The following is a 14763-nucleotide window of genomic DNA, read 5'->3' on the forward strand; positions in this document are numbered from 1 at the left end:
GGTTGCACAGAGGATCACAGAATTTTTAGTTTTTGCAGAATCTGGCAGATTTTTTAAAAATGAAACATCTAGAATGAAATGTTTTTGATGAATAACACATTTACCAACAGATTAAAGGACTATCAGATCGTTGAAAATCCAATGATTCTGTCGTTTTTTCAGTTTCTGGCTCTGGTAGACGGGGAAATTTTTGGCGACGTTCTAGAATCTAACAAACCAGAGGCTTGTTTTGAGGTTCTGAAGCTTAAAGCAGCACAATATTACCTAGATTTGGCTAAAAAAAAAAAACAGTGGACACCCAGTTCAGTAAAGACTTTTTTTTCCAATATGAATTTGACAAATGATTGTCATATTAAAATCTGTTTACTAAATAACAGGGGTATTGACAAAACTGTATACTAAACTAATCTGATATTTTATAGGTCAGTTGTTTGTTTTTGATAGATAATGGTGAAAAATCCTATTAACAGAAAATATGATCGAAAATAAGTCTTTATGATGAAGTTTTTATTGGTTAGACTGCAAGTTTGTTGAATAAATCTTGCAAATATTTACTCAGTGCATGAGATTCACTGACGTTTGTGTCTGTTTATGTCAATAATTCTATGTAATGTAATTAATCACAGCTTTTGGCAGGAGCTCCTCCACTTGAACCGCATTAAATATTTATTTATCAGAGGAAACGTCAGCACAAGCTGAGCTCTTTGACTTCAGGAGAGTCTCTGGTTGCTCCAGTAATTAATTAGAAATGATTAAACACTATTCATACACGGTCTTATATGTTTGTTTTTTTCACTTACATGTCAGCTAAAAATACAGGGAGCGACTTTTAAAGTGAAGCTTCTCTGCAGGTTTCGTCAATAATTAATCCATCGATCAGGCCGGTGGTTTTCATTGGAAGCCACTTTCCAGGAACGTCTTCACCCTGATTACATGCCACAGGTTCGGTTTCACCTGAAGTGAAGCTCCTGAGGCTCTTCGTCTCCGCAACCCGACGCCGATAAAAACTGATCTCGGACGAATTACACGCTGCAGACAGACTCATGTTGCATTTAAAACCAGAACATGTTAAGATGCTGAGAAAAGGAGCTTCACTTTATTGACAGTGTTTTACACATTTAGTGCCATATAATGTACATTATTCCCTCCAAAAGAGAATCTGCAGCCGTTTATTCTAAGCTGTCTTTAAAATGCATCATTTACTTGCTTTAAAAATGTAAAATCCTTAAAATTGTTTTAATAGCAGTTATTGTAGGGCCTTTAAAGCAGTTTCTGAGCATTTTTTTGCTGCGTTTTTTACTTACTGCATCTCTATGGAAACAGAACGGCATTTTTTGGAATGAATCAAACTAAAGAAGAAACAAAAGTGAACATTTTTTGTATTCTTTACTTTACGTACCACATTTTCCAAGTTCTCACACACGTGCTAATACTGAACGATGCTATAGATATTTAATTTTGGACATTTTTACAAACTCTAAAAACTGTTTTTCACACTGCAAACTCAGTGAATATTTGTTACCTAACAATTAAAAACAACTGAGTCATTAATGGCTTCAAAATTGTGTCAAAAAGTGCAGAATTTTTTGATTTTTACAGAATCTGGCTACGTCTAACTGGTTCTTTTTTAAATGGAGTGTTATGAATGAGACATGTAGAATAAAGTGCTTTTATGTTGATTTTCCTTTCAGTCTCTTGCGTTGCCAAATACTTCCTGAATTTTTGTCATGTGACTTTTGGTCACTGCTGAGTCACTAGTAGCATTTTTGATGCATTAAGGACCAGAGAATTATTTGTTTTTTACAGAATCTGGTTTGTACAAAGGATACATTTTTGGGGATTTTTTTTAAAAATAAGACATGAAATAGTGTGAGCCTGATGAAATATCATGATTTGGTTGATTATTATTAACAGAACTGCATCTGAGCTGATTAGTCCAAGTTGAAAATCTAAATATTCTTTTGGTTTTATGCTTTATGGCTGTGATAAATGTTGTTATTTCGGCTCTTTTATTCGTTTGTTTCTTTGTTTTAAAGAAATACACCTTGAAAACCCACTTTTGGTTTTCAAAATAGAAAAAAACTTCAACTGATCACTTGATCCGCTAATCGTTCCATCTCTAATTTGTCGTGTTTTTAAGGTGACCGACGATAAATTAACGTAACATTTGTATCCTGCCGTGTTGTTTTTTTTTTAGTGTTTTTGTTGCAGCCACGCGACTGTAAATCAGATGATTTAGCAGCAGAACGTCGCTCATCATGAATCTGAGCGTGAGTGACGGACAGGCAGTGAAATGAGAATGAAACGAGGCCTTTTTCATGCAGATTGCAGTGTTTCGGTGGCTGGAGTGTGTGTGTGTGTGTGTGTTTGTGTGTGTCTGTGTGAAGCTTTGAAGCTGCAGCTGACTGACGGAGAGGCTGAATCAGTAAAAACCACTCGAGCTCCATCAAATTAAGTCGAGGCTGCACACTTGAAGGTTTCCTCGTAAGGAAAAAAACAGTTTTCTTTATTTATTTATTTTTTGTGGCCCGGCTCTCCACAATGAATCCGAACGCCATAAAAAGCACAGAACTTGAAATTCATTTTGCAAAACGAGATGGAGATGTGATAACAGACGTTCCAAATGGCAACACGACAGCCGTCTTCGAGGCAGTGACACGAGATCTCTTAATGCAGCAGAATCCACTTTAACCCTCTGAAGGTCTGAGCTGCTTCTTCTTCACTTTTTGACCCTGAGCTCCGCAACTGAAGAACGATTTTAAATGCAAGTGCAAGAAAACGACTTAAAGCAAGAAAATATACACAGATGTGGCCAAAAACTGGTGTTAACTTCCACTTGGAACAGAATAAAACACAATTTAGTCCAATTAACATGACAAATATCGACCAAAAAAGATGTCGTTTCACACCTTTTTATGCTCCGATTCTGGCTTTTAATGAAATTTGTAAACCATCCTTCAATGGAAGGAATCTAGTTACTACTAAGAGTTTATTTTTAATGATTTTTTAAAATAAATGAGACACGTAGAATAAAGTCATTTTATGCAATATAAAGATTTTAGGTCACTAATTTGCTTCCGTATTTATCTGCTTTGTGTAAACGCAGCCTGCACGTCAGCCGAATACTTCCTGAATTTTTGTGACGTGAGCTTTAATCACAGCTTAATCACTCATAGCAGCTTGGATGTGCCAAAGAGTGGAGAATTTTTTGTTTTTTATAGAATCTACTTACTGCAAAGGATTAATTTTTCAGCAAATTTTTAAATGAGATGTGAAATAATGCGAGTTTGATGCAGTACCACAGCTTTAAGCTCAGATTCGGTTGATTATTCCAACAAAACTGCGTCTGATGTCCAAGTTGAAACGATGCTTTAGGTTTTTACCCTTTGTGGCTCTGATGAATGTTGATTTATTTTAAAGAAAATATGCCTTTAAAACCCATATTTAATTTTCGAAACAGTAAAAAGAAAAAAAAGCTGAAGTTTGCTCAGGTCGGAGTCATAGCAGAACATTTAAAAATCCTACTTTCTTTCCTTCCTTTCTTGTTTTGGTCTTTGCAGAAAAGATGAATCTTAAACAGCGTCATCCTGAATTTAACATGATTCATCTCGTCTGACCAGCGATTACTCACAAATACGAGAAACGTATGTGGAGAGAATTCACTGCAGAAACTACATGCATATAAATATGACACACAACACAGACGCTGGTCAGGAGATAACAAACACAAAATGAGATTTACATGACACGAAATGTTTGACAGGGGCTGATTAAATCTTTCATAATCATCCAAATTGATTTCAGAGGAGGCCAGATGTTCTGGCACCATCAAACCTCATCCAAATAATTCTCCGCTCTTCCTGGAAAATGTTAATTAAATTAAATTAAAATCAGTTTTGTTGTGTTGCTGCACAACTCTTGATTTTTCTAGAAAGATCCACTAAAATTGCCTTCGATGAACCAGCAGCAAAGGAAGGAATATGGTATGGGGATTAGAAGCAAAGAAATAGGAAGCAAGAAAAAGGAGGTGGAAAACAAAGAAGACAGTCAAGAAACAAGGAAGCAGGAGAGGAAATAAGATGCTGGCCTGTGCAAAGCTAATGACTGCAGCTCCTGTTTGACTTTGTACTTTTCTACATCAGAGGACTGAAATATCTTCGGGTAAAATTCCTAAAAACTTGTGTTTACACCCTCATGGAGTTTGTTTGGGTCACAGTGGGGGAAAAAAACACAGATATGCGTCCACTTGCCAGCTTTCTTTCTCGAGCTTTCGGCAAAGAAAAACCTTTGAAAGATTGGAACCACAGGAGCGAGCCTCGCTTTGATGCTCCACATCTTATCTCCGGATTCACACACAAGCTGCATTTTTCCCTCAATAAAAAGGGAAAACATCTCAGTGGCTGTTGTGGCTCTTTTCAAGAAAGAGAAAATCTAGCCTGGGGTGTGTTTTCCAGTCAGCTGCTCTTGTTAAATCTGTTTAACCCTCATTTAACCGAGTTAGCCGAGTAAGAACGCAGCAGCCGGAGGGGCAGCGCGACTTATGGATGCTAACGGATTATTTTCAGACATTGTTTTCTCGCTGCTTTTGTTTTTCCTGTCCGGCTTCCAAATCGCAAAAAAGCAACGCATTTCCTAACTTTCATAGTTTTCTTGTGAAACCTACCTTCATGACGGTTATATTTTATTTAGCATCACAGAAACAACTCTTTATATATGTATTGCATTACTCTTCAACAGCCTCTAAAGTGACGAAAACACTGTAAAAAAGTGAGCAAATTTTACGTAGTTTAAAAAAATAATCTGAAAAAAGATTCAAATCTGACAGCAAGAATGCCAAAAAAACTGTCAAAATGGTAAAAAACAAACAAAAAAAACTGTAAAATAATAATAATATTCTGCAATGTTGCAGTAAAAATGTAAATTTTATTTTTGTATGTGGACAATATGTACAGTTTTGGCCTGTTGTTTTTTTTTCTGTGATTTTACTAAATACCATAAAAAACAGAAAAAATCTGTTAAATAAAAAAATACCTTTAATATATTAGTAATAATTTAAAGATTAATATACTTTTTGTCTTGTAATTAAAGGCATTTTTAAAATACAATAAAAAATGTGTAATTTTTACTGTGAAATGATAAAAGTACAAATTATCATTGATAAAAATACACATTTTTAAATTGTTTTGACCTGTTTTTGTGATCAACATGTAAATCAATACTTTTATCCTTGTGATTTTATTATTTAACATGTTTAATTTAGCAAAACATGCAAATGTGAAAAATAAGAGTAAATTGTAACAATTGCAGTTAATTTTTACATTTTTAAAAAAATTTCAGTGTACATAAACTTTGTTCTGAAGAGCCAAAGAAAGTGAAAGTTAGAAAATGAAGTCTGAATGGGCAGAGTTTTTGTTGCCTTGACAGTTCCCCCCAACCAACACCTGATTTGAACCACTTTGTTTTTTGAAAAGTTTTCCACATGTAGTTTGTGAGTCAAGGCTTCCTTTTGTAAAATCTGGAGGTTTTTCCAGACAAGAAAACGTCTAAAGCCTTTCCAGTGGTTCCGACTAGTTGGATGTGCTCAGAAAACCTCCGATGGAAGGCGCTCAAAATGTATCCATGAACCATAAATCAGTGTTTCAACTTGTTCTTTGCACTTGAACCTAAATGTAAAAAGGGTTATTATTTGGTAAATGCCAGTTGTAATTTTTTCAGTCTATAAAATAATGTTGAAGTGAGTCGAGCTTGTATCAGCTTTTCAATAAAAAATTACTTCTCAGAGATTCCAGTTACTAAACTACTCTTTTCCCATTTTGGTTTTATTTGTCCATTGACTGAAAATGAATGCTTTCTACCATCTAGTCTTGAAAATCCCCATTCCCAAGCTGACCGTCTTTCTGTCTTTAACCCATCAGGCGTTGCTGAAGATGGACTGTCAGGGTCTGGTTGCCAGGTTGGTCTTGGATTTCGTCCTGTTGACCACGGCGGTGGAGGTGGCGTCCCGGTGGAGGGAGCTGGCCGAGAAACTGGCCCGGGTGTCCAGACAGCAGATGGAGGCTTATGAGGCTCCACATCGCGACAAGAACGGCCTGCTGGACAACGAGGTAAGATGGTGTTATTTATCGTCCTTTAAGGAAATACAGTTCCCATTGAGTCAATGAGTTAGCTTTGTGCTGCAACTGTTTTTGTCACAATTTAACAAAATAGCACCAGTGAAAGCCTCCAAATTTGCTTTTAATGCCACATGTTTGTTGTATGCCCCCGGACGTACCAACAACTGTCAGTGGATTATTTGGTTGTCAACTCAAACTTTAATTGAGATGATTCTCAGGCAGGTTCTGGAGTTGTTGGGAGCCTCCGTTTTCATAACATTTCTGCGACATTTATTCCAATATGCATTAGAGATAAGGTGAGGTCAGGTATGCGGTCATATCTTCAGGTTGTCTAAATCACGTGAATATCTAAAAATTTAACTGCAATGTCTGTCTCTTGAGATCTGACTAAAATGAGGATATTTCATGCAAATTTCAGCAACGTTAAGGATTCATGGCACCATAATTGCAACCAAAAGATGCGTATTATGGTTGCAATCATTCTTTGAGCGAGCCAAAGAAATGGGCCAAACTACAGTGGGCTACCTTCCCACTGATGCACCTTCAGTGTCTTTGCTTGACCCTTCATGTCACCAAAATCCTTCCCTTTAGGAAGTCATCAGAACAGGGTAGAACTTCATCAGGGAAGTATATGAAAGTCTTGTCCAACCTGTTGCCATCTGTTCCTGAAATAACATCTTGTCTATTTTCCCTGACCCCTACCCCAAACCTTTCAGTCCATGTGGAAACCGGCCTATGACTTCCTGCTGACGTGGGCCGCCCATGTTGGCGACAGCTACCGAGACATAATCCAGGAGCTGCACCTCGGTTTGGACAAGATGAGGAACCCCATCACCAAAAGATGGAAGCACCTGACCGGCACGCTAATCCTGGTCAATTGCCTCGATACCCTCCGTAGTGCCGCCTTCTGTCCCACTGGATATGGAGACTTTGCCGTCTGACCATTTTGAAAGTTTCGACTCTTCATCTTGTGGTGGAGGTTTCTGGGGATCGGTACTTTTTGGTTCAAGACGGTACTGAGGACACCATGACCGGGATGGATGTACAGTTTTTGGTCAGTCGGATGACTCTTGAGGCTTCCCTCGGGTTTTGATCTTCAGGTTGGATTTGTTTCTTGTCTGGAGTCTTGGATCTGCTTGGTGGCAGCAATTATTGGTTCTTATTAAGCACTGCAGATAGAAACACCATGATTCTAGCACTGGAAAAGTCAATGTGAGACGAGATCATCTGCCTCTTTGTGTTTTTTTACCCTCTATGTTGTTCTCTTTCTCTCTCCATCTCACTTTCTCTACCTCTGCTCTTTTTTTTGTCTCTTCTCTACCTCACCCTTTTGTCCTTATCACTTTGTCTTTTGATGGTGTTCTCTATTAAATCCAGTCTGTTTTTGTATTTCTACCTTGTTTCCATTTTGGTTCAGCAAATTGCATTTTCAGATATTTGTCGTCGTTGTTTCCGTCGCTGTATATTTCCTTCGTTCACCCTCAGGACAACATCAGAGACCTCAACCACTGCAGTACAGACCTGTGCATACTGTGACATTTCCACCATCCTTATAATTTGATTTAATCCCCAAACAGAACTGACTGTGTTCTTGATCTTGACTGTTTGCAAGGCAAACTTTATACATAAACAACTTCTGTCTCCATTTTTGATGGACAGTTTTTAGTCTTTGACTGACTGTCACTCACATTGTTTTATAAAAGAAGAAACTGTGGATATTTAAAATGTCTTCAATCAGAATGAATTTTCAAAAAGTGTTTCGTACATGAAGAGTTTGTCAGTGATTAGCTTGCCAAAAATGGTTAGTCCAATGCTAACATCACATTCAGTAAAGATACTTTATATCTGTTGATGCAAGATATAACTATATTTTTATACTTGCAGCTAATATATTATCAGCAGTGTTGGGTTTTCTGAGATTGGATTTTCTTTTAGTGTAATCATTTTTTCATCAAGATGAAATGGAAAAGTTGGACATTTGAAAGTCAAAACTCCAGTCTTGCAGTGTTGAGTTAAAAACGCCTTTTTTAGTTGAACACCAAAATCCAGTTCTCAGTTCAAAGATGATGCTACAGACTCCAAAAGACTGTTAACAACCTAGTAGGCTAGCATGAAATATGTGCAAATACCATTATCTAGAAAATAGAACTGCTCCCTGCAAATGATACAGCTCTAGCAGCAAGTTACTTTAAAGTATAACTTTGATTTTACCTGGAGAAATTAGCTAGCAATGCTAATGATGCAACTGTCTGACAAAGTCAGTAGCTAAAAATACACTGTTAACTAGCTCATAAGCTAGCATGAATTAATTGCAAGTTCAAAATACTTGTACCATGGATATATTAATTTATCAATAATTATGTCATGAAGACATTTCTGAAATGTATTTCAAAAATGATAAACATGGAATTAATGCATACAGTACACAACACTATAATGAGGATTGTCTGTGTTAGCTGGTTGATCAGCTAGCAAAGATTACGTACCCTATTTCTGTTTTACAGGTTTCAAACTGTTATACAGACAGATTATTTTGTCACTTTTTATGTCGTGAAAACAGCATAAATGGCAACATGGACACTTACGTTTTTATTAAATATCAAATTCTGATCATTTGGGCAGTTGATAATGCTACATCTTGCTAGCAACATGTAGCATTAGCAAGCCAGCTTGGATTTATTGCATTTCTTCCAAGCACAACTTCAGTTTTCCACATATAAAGCACCTGCTCAAACAGCAATGTTTCATTTTTTAGACATGATGTGCAGAAGACATAACTGAAATGTATTTCAGAACAACAAACACAACATGCAAGCTACTAAAATTACTGTCTGACATTTCCAGAACAGACCAAAAGTATAATTATTTACATTTTGCACCTTTTGCCAGATGAATCAGAACATATTTAACTTGGAGACACATCAACTTTTAGAGCCGGACTAAATCTGTGTGATTTTTTTTTTATTTAATTTTTTTTGTTTATGAAAAGAACTGTGAAAAGTACACATCAAAAGTTTTTGTTAAAATCAGATTTGAAAAGCCTTTTTGTTTATCATTTTGTCATATCAACGAGGATTATCCGTCAGCTTTGATGCTATTGATTGATGCTTGTATTGTATAATTTGTGTTTTCACTTCAGGCTTTTTCTTGCTTATGTTCTCTGTTTTTGTGACTGCTGCAGTGTTTGGAATATGAATCTGAACTGAACAGAAAACACATGAGGAGTTTATATATTTGTACCAAACGAGTATTGACACATTCGTAAGTGATGCTGTTTCACCTGTGAGACGTCGCAGATCTGAAATCTGTTCAGTGTTTCTGTTCAGAAAGTATAAATAAAACTGAAAACTTAAAAAAAATGTGACAAATGACCCTAAGCATGTATGTGCAGATATTTTCTGCAAATATAATGAACTCTCTGAACTCCAAAACTCACTGGCAGGTTTAAAAGACATGTTATCTTTAAAAATAAATGCCAAAATTACACCATTTATCTGAGCTAAAAGCTGTAGAAACCAAGAAAATGGTGAGATTTAGCAGCTCCTTTGGTAAAATATCCAAATCTAAGCTTTAAAATTACTGTTTTCTTCATGTTACATTCATAAATCTGCCAAAAAAATGCGACTGAAACTTGTCCAAAATTCTTAAGTGTCCATCATGACTATAAATCTGGCATTTTAAACACATTTCAAATAATTTTTGACATTTTTTCCAGTCAGTTTAGACCTTTTTGAATCGTTTTTTTTAACTAGTTTTGTGCTATTTTGGTCAGATTTCAAATTACTTTGTAAATTTTAGACTTGAAGGACAATTAAACTTACTTGATCAACAATATAAATGACCATGGCCCAAAAACCGTAAATAAATGAGCAAGTTGTTGGAAGACACATGCAGCATGGTGAAACATCTTTCTACGGCTGATGTGCAGAGACTCAAAACTGGACTCAGAGTTGTCCAAAATGACTCAAATTGTCCATAATTACTGAAAATCTGTCATTTTAAACACATTTTGAGTCATTTAACAATGTTTCAAGTCATTTTGGACAATTTTTGATCCATTATGACAATTTTGTAGTTGTTTTTGATAAATTTGATGGTATTTTGGTCACATATATTATTTCTACAATTTTACTCTGAAGGGACAGTTAAACTTACTGGATCAATAAAATAAATGCTGCATGGCCCAAAAACAGTAAACAGAGGAATAAGTTATTGGAAGATACATTCCGCATAGTGAAACGTCTTTCTGCGGTTAATGTGCAGAGACTCAAAGGGAACTAAAACTTGTCCAAAATGACTCAAATCGTCCATAAGGAATGACAATCTGTAATTTTAAGCACGGTTTGAATCATTTTAAACACGTTTCAAGTAGTTTTGGACTGTTTTCAAGTCATTTTACTCATTTTTGCCAAGTAAAATATCTATAAGTTAAATTTTTCTTTTTAAAATTGGATAGTAATTTACCAGTTTTATTCTACATAAAAGACATTTCTGAGTTCTCTCTCCTTCTTCGTGGTTGTTCTGTTTCCACAGAGGTGGAAGCCTTTATATTGCAGAGAAAAATGAACCAACAGTGAGCGCAAATGTAACAGGAGTAAAGAAGCTGTTTAGGGGACACTGGATCTGGAACATGTTTTGGTTAGCGTAGCACAGCAAGTTAGTTAGCCTAGCTCAACTGAAAGTTTCACTGGAGCTTTAATGTCTTATTTTCTGCATTACTGTATGTTGACTACACAAGATAAAGCTGTTAGAAGGTATATTTTTATTCCTTCTGGATGGCCCTTACCTTGCACTTTCGCTTTTTTTGCTAAGCTCTGCAAAACACATGCAGAACTTATTTCTATGGTGCAAGCACAGAGATGAAACTGACACCTGCTTTCTCATCTGAATTCACCAGTTAAACACATCAAAACATGTCGGATGTTGCCGTTGACAAAAGCTGCAGTAAAAAGCTCATGAATTTGTGTCTCCATTGTGATTCTTCTCTCTGCACTCGAGTGCTCGTTGCAATGCAAATGTGCATTGTGTGGAGCGTTGTGTGATTCTGTCGTCGTGAAACAATCCCTGCGTGCAAACACAAACCGAGAACACATTCACACATGACCGCACAGCCTCGTGTACTCACAGCACACATGAGTGCACACAGATTCGTCCTCTCATTCCAGTAATCCTCCGTCCATACACACACACACACTAACACACACACAGTTTAATGTACTTAATTAAAGCAGATAATTATTCTCCCTCAGAGGACAGGCCACCTTGACAGTGTCGTCCTTTGCCTCTCGATGATTCACCCTCTGCATTCCTGCTCGTCTCCTGGATACAACCACAGACCAAGGCCGAGTCCATTTGTGTGAATGTGCCTGCTTTTTACTGCTAATTTATTGTAAAAAAAATCACATTTAACACCTTGTCAGTGATTTTTTTTTTTAAAGAAGTGATTAACTGAGGTTTGAAGAAAAAAAATTTCTGGTTCAAACAAAAAACAAGTCAGTGCTGGTAGCTAATTTGCTTACATCTTCTTTGCTAACTGCTTCAGATGATCGATTAGTGAAGAACAAGTCACCATTTGTTTGTGTATTATTTACCCTCCCGTCACATTTTTGGTCACCGTGGGCTCGTTTTTCACTTTTATACAGTATAAAGTCCTGCACCTCTTTGGAAACGGCACCAACATGGCTGAAAGTAGACGAAGCTCAAAGATGTCTTCTATGCAGCGTTATACAGTTGTAATGGTTTATGCCATCAACAACAGGGAAGAGAAAAAGTTCAAACATTGAAGAAACCTTGAACCTAGGTGCCAAGAAGTGTTGCCAAAGTGGTGTCACAAGATTCTGGAAGGCTGTTGTGTTCCGGAATATTGATGGGTTCCAGAATGTTGTTGGATTCCGGAATGTTGTTGGGTTCCTGAATGCTGTCTGGTTGCAGAATGTGGCCTGAGGCCAAGATTCAAAAAGTGCGGGAGATTGGAACAATGTTGATGGGTTCTGGAATGTTGTTGAATTCCGGAATGTTGTTGAATTGTAGAATGTGGGAACATTCCGGAATGCTGTCTGGTTGCAGAATCTGCCCTGAGGCCAAGATTTTAAAAGTGCGGGAGATTGGATAAATGTTGATGGTTTCCGGACTATTGATGGGTTCCGGAATGTTGATGTGCTCCGGAAGGCTTTTAGGTTCCGGAATTGTTGTTGGGTTTCGGAATGTTGTTGAATTCCAGAATGTTTGAACATTCCGGAATGCTGTCTGGTTGAAGAATGTGGCCTTGTGGCCAAGATTTGAAAAGTGCAGGAGACTGGAATAATGTTGATGGGTTCCGGAATGTTGATGGGTTCTGGAATGTTGTTGTGTTCCGGAATGTTGTTGGGTTCCGGAATGTTGCTGTACAGGGTGGAGAAGCAAAAATGTCCTATTGACAAATTTGAATGTCCTGCCCAAACAATAATTAAAATCAAAGTGCCTTACCTTTAACCAATCTTTTTAGTATATGTCAGACCTTGGTGCATTGTGAAGTGAGCAAACAACAAGCAAAACGCAACGGGGTTTGTGATGTCCTGGATGCCCAAATCCCTCAGAAGGACATTGCAAAGATTGTTGGCATCAGTGAGAGGACCATTCGCCACATCCAGCATGCCAGAAAATCCAGTTTGTTCACCAAGAGATCTCCAGATGGTCCTGGGAGTCTTGGGCTCAGGTGGCAATAAGATGCCCCCCTACTTCTTCAAGCCAGATCAGAAAATGGGGCTGATGTGTACTACAGAGTTCTGAGATACACCATTTGCCCTGGCTGAAGGCCACCGACCTTGACAACAACTATGTGTGGCAGCAAAATGGAGCTCCTGTCACATAGTTCCATTGGGAACTATGGTCCAAAAGTTCTGTGAGTAGAATATGGTGAACTTCTGGCCCAAAGGCATTTGGCCCCCGAGCTCACCTGATCTAAACCCCTTGGATTTTTCTGATGGGGCGCCAATGAGTTGAGGACTAATGCCACCCCTCATGCCAATATGGATTTACTTAAGGCTGCATTCTCCAGGGAATGGGAGGCCTACCACAAGGAGGATATCAGGAGGGCCTGTGCCTCTTTCAGAGGCTGTATCGAGGCCTTCATCATGGCTGATGGAGGACAGATTGAATAAACATGTTCTGAAAGCTTTAAATTTGTGTTCTTCAAGAAATCTGTTCAAAATTCCAAAGAATAAAAAGGTTATACCCATTTATAGTTGTTTTTACCGGACAGGACATTTTTGCTTCCCCATCCTGTATTCTAGAATGTTGTTGGGTTCCGAAATGTTGTTGGGTTCCGAACTGTGGTGGTATTCTAGAATGTTGTGGGGTTCCGGAAGGCTATTGGGTTCCGGATTGTCGTTGGGTTCCGGAATGTTGTTGGGTTCTGGAATGTTGTTGAATTATAGAATGTTGGAACATTCCGGAATGCTGTCTGGTTGCAGAATGTGGCCTGAGGCCAAGATTTGAAAAGTGTGGGATATTGGAACAATGTTGATGGATTCCAGAATGTTTGATTCCGGAACCCAACAACATTCTGCAACTTTTAGTTAGTTTCAGCCCAATATAACTGGAAAGTCTTTACATCTTTATTAGGCAGCTGTTGTTTGCAACTGAGTCAATAATGGCTTTTTAGTTGTTCTGAGAAGTGCAGAATTGTTAGTCTTGTAGAGAATTTGCTGAAATATCATTTTAAGCGTAGATTTGGTGAAGTCTTCTGTCTGAGCTGCACATTACAGATAAATAATTCAGACATCTAGAGAAGTGAAAATCCCATCATTCTTTTTGTTTATACAATCTTTAGCTCTTATAAACATGTCATTGTGGGGGGTTAAAAAAAAAAAGATACTATGACTTTCAAACCCACCAGCAAGTTTTAGGGCTTGTAGCGATAAGCTGATAATTTATTTGGCTTCAAGTGGAAAACCTTTGTAATAATTTGTTTTTTTGTGTTATACTTGTTTGCAATCTGCTTCTTATTTTCTCATGCAGCAGGTGTTCCCATTTACACTTGGTAATTCCAATATTCCACCTTTTTTAGACCCATTTTTGGTCTCCACCAGTTCCCAATGGAAAAATCTAGCTTTTTAGCTGCTAAACTGTGACCATGGCAGCTTTTTTTTTTTTTTTTTAGTTTTTTGTGATCTAACAGAGTAACTGTTTTTACCTAGACATCTAAACAACAAGCTGAAAGTCACTGTAAAGCATTGTTAAGCTGAGGCGAGATTCATATTCAACCGATTATTCTCTGTACCCTCAATGAATAATTGATATGGTCACATTATAAAAATATACTTTAGGTAGACTAATTTTATTAGATTTTATTCTGCTACAGTCCATTAGGAGGACACCTTTCCTTCTAAAAATAATCATTTAAAAATGCATTAATCACCTGAAACAATGTGCTCCCATTTCCATTTTTCCGTTGCACAGAAATAAATATTCACAGGTTCCTTTCCACATCCTCAAAGCCATCTCACCTGGTGTTTTCTTCTGGGGAGCGATAGCAGAGCAAAGTCTTCTTATCATCTGACACAGCTCTTGAAATTTCATAAATCTAAATACGGAAAATCTATGGTTTGAGCAGATTTAGCAGCTTTCAGGTGAAACACTGTGATCATCTTCCCCAGGAGACGAGGTTTTA

The 14763-nt window shown here is 37.4% G+C and overlaps 1 protein-coding gene across 1 annotated transcript in view; it reads left to right on the forward strand.

Annotated features, from left to right (window-relative positions):
* sh3bp4a (SH3-domain binding protein 4a) overlaps positions 1-11077 on the forward strand; it is a 44637-nt gene extending 33560 nt beyond the window's left edge. Inside the window, exons 4-5 of the mRNA XM_022210435.2 lie at positions 5916-6104; positions 6830-11077. Coding sequence (XP_022066127.2) covers positions 5916-6104; positions 6830-7054 — 414 coding nt within the window. The 3' untranslated portion in view covers positions 7055-11077. The remainder of the gene's footprint in view (positions 1-5915; positions 6105-6829) is intronic.
* The last annotated feature ends 3686 nt before the right edge of the window (positions 11078-14763 follow it).

The sequence above is a fragment of the Acanthochromis polyacanthus genome, chromosome 22 (assembly GCF_021347895.1).
Source record: "Acanthochromis polyacanthus isolate Apoly-LR-REF ecotype Palm Island chromosome 22, KAUST_Apoly_ChrSc, whole genome shotgun sequence".
In the NCBI taxonomy this organism is placed as follows: domain Eukaryota; kingdom Metazoa; phylum Chordata; class Actinopteri; family Pomacentridae; genus Acanthochromis; species Acanthochromis polyacanthus.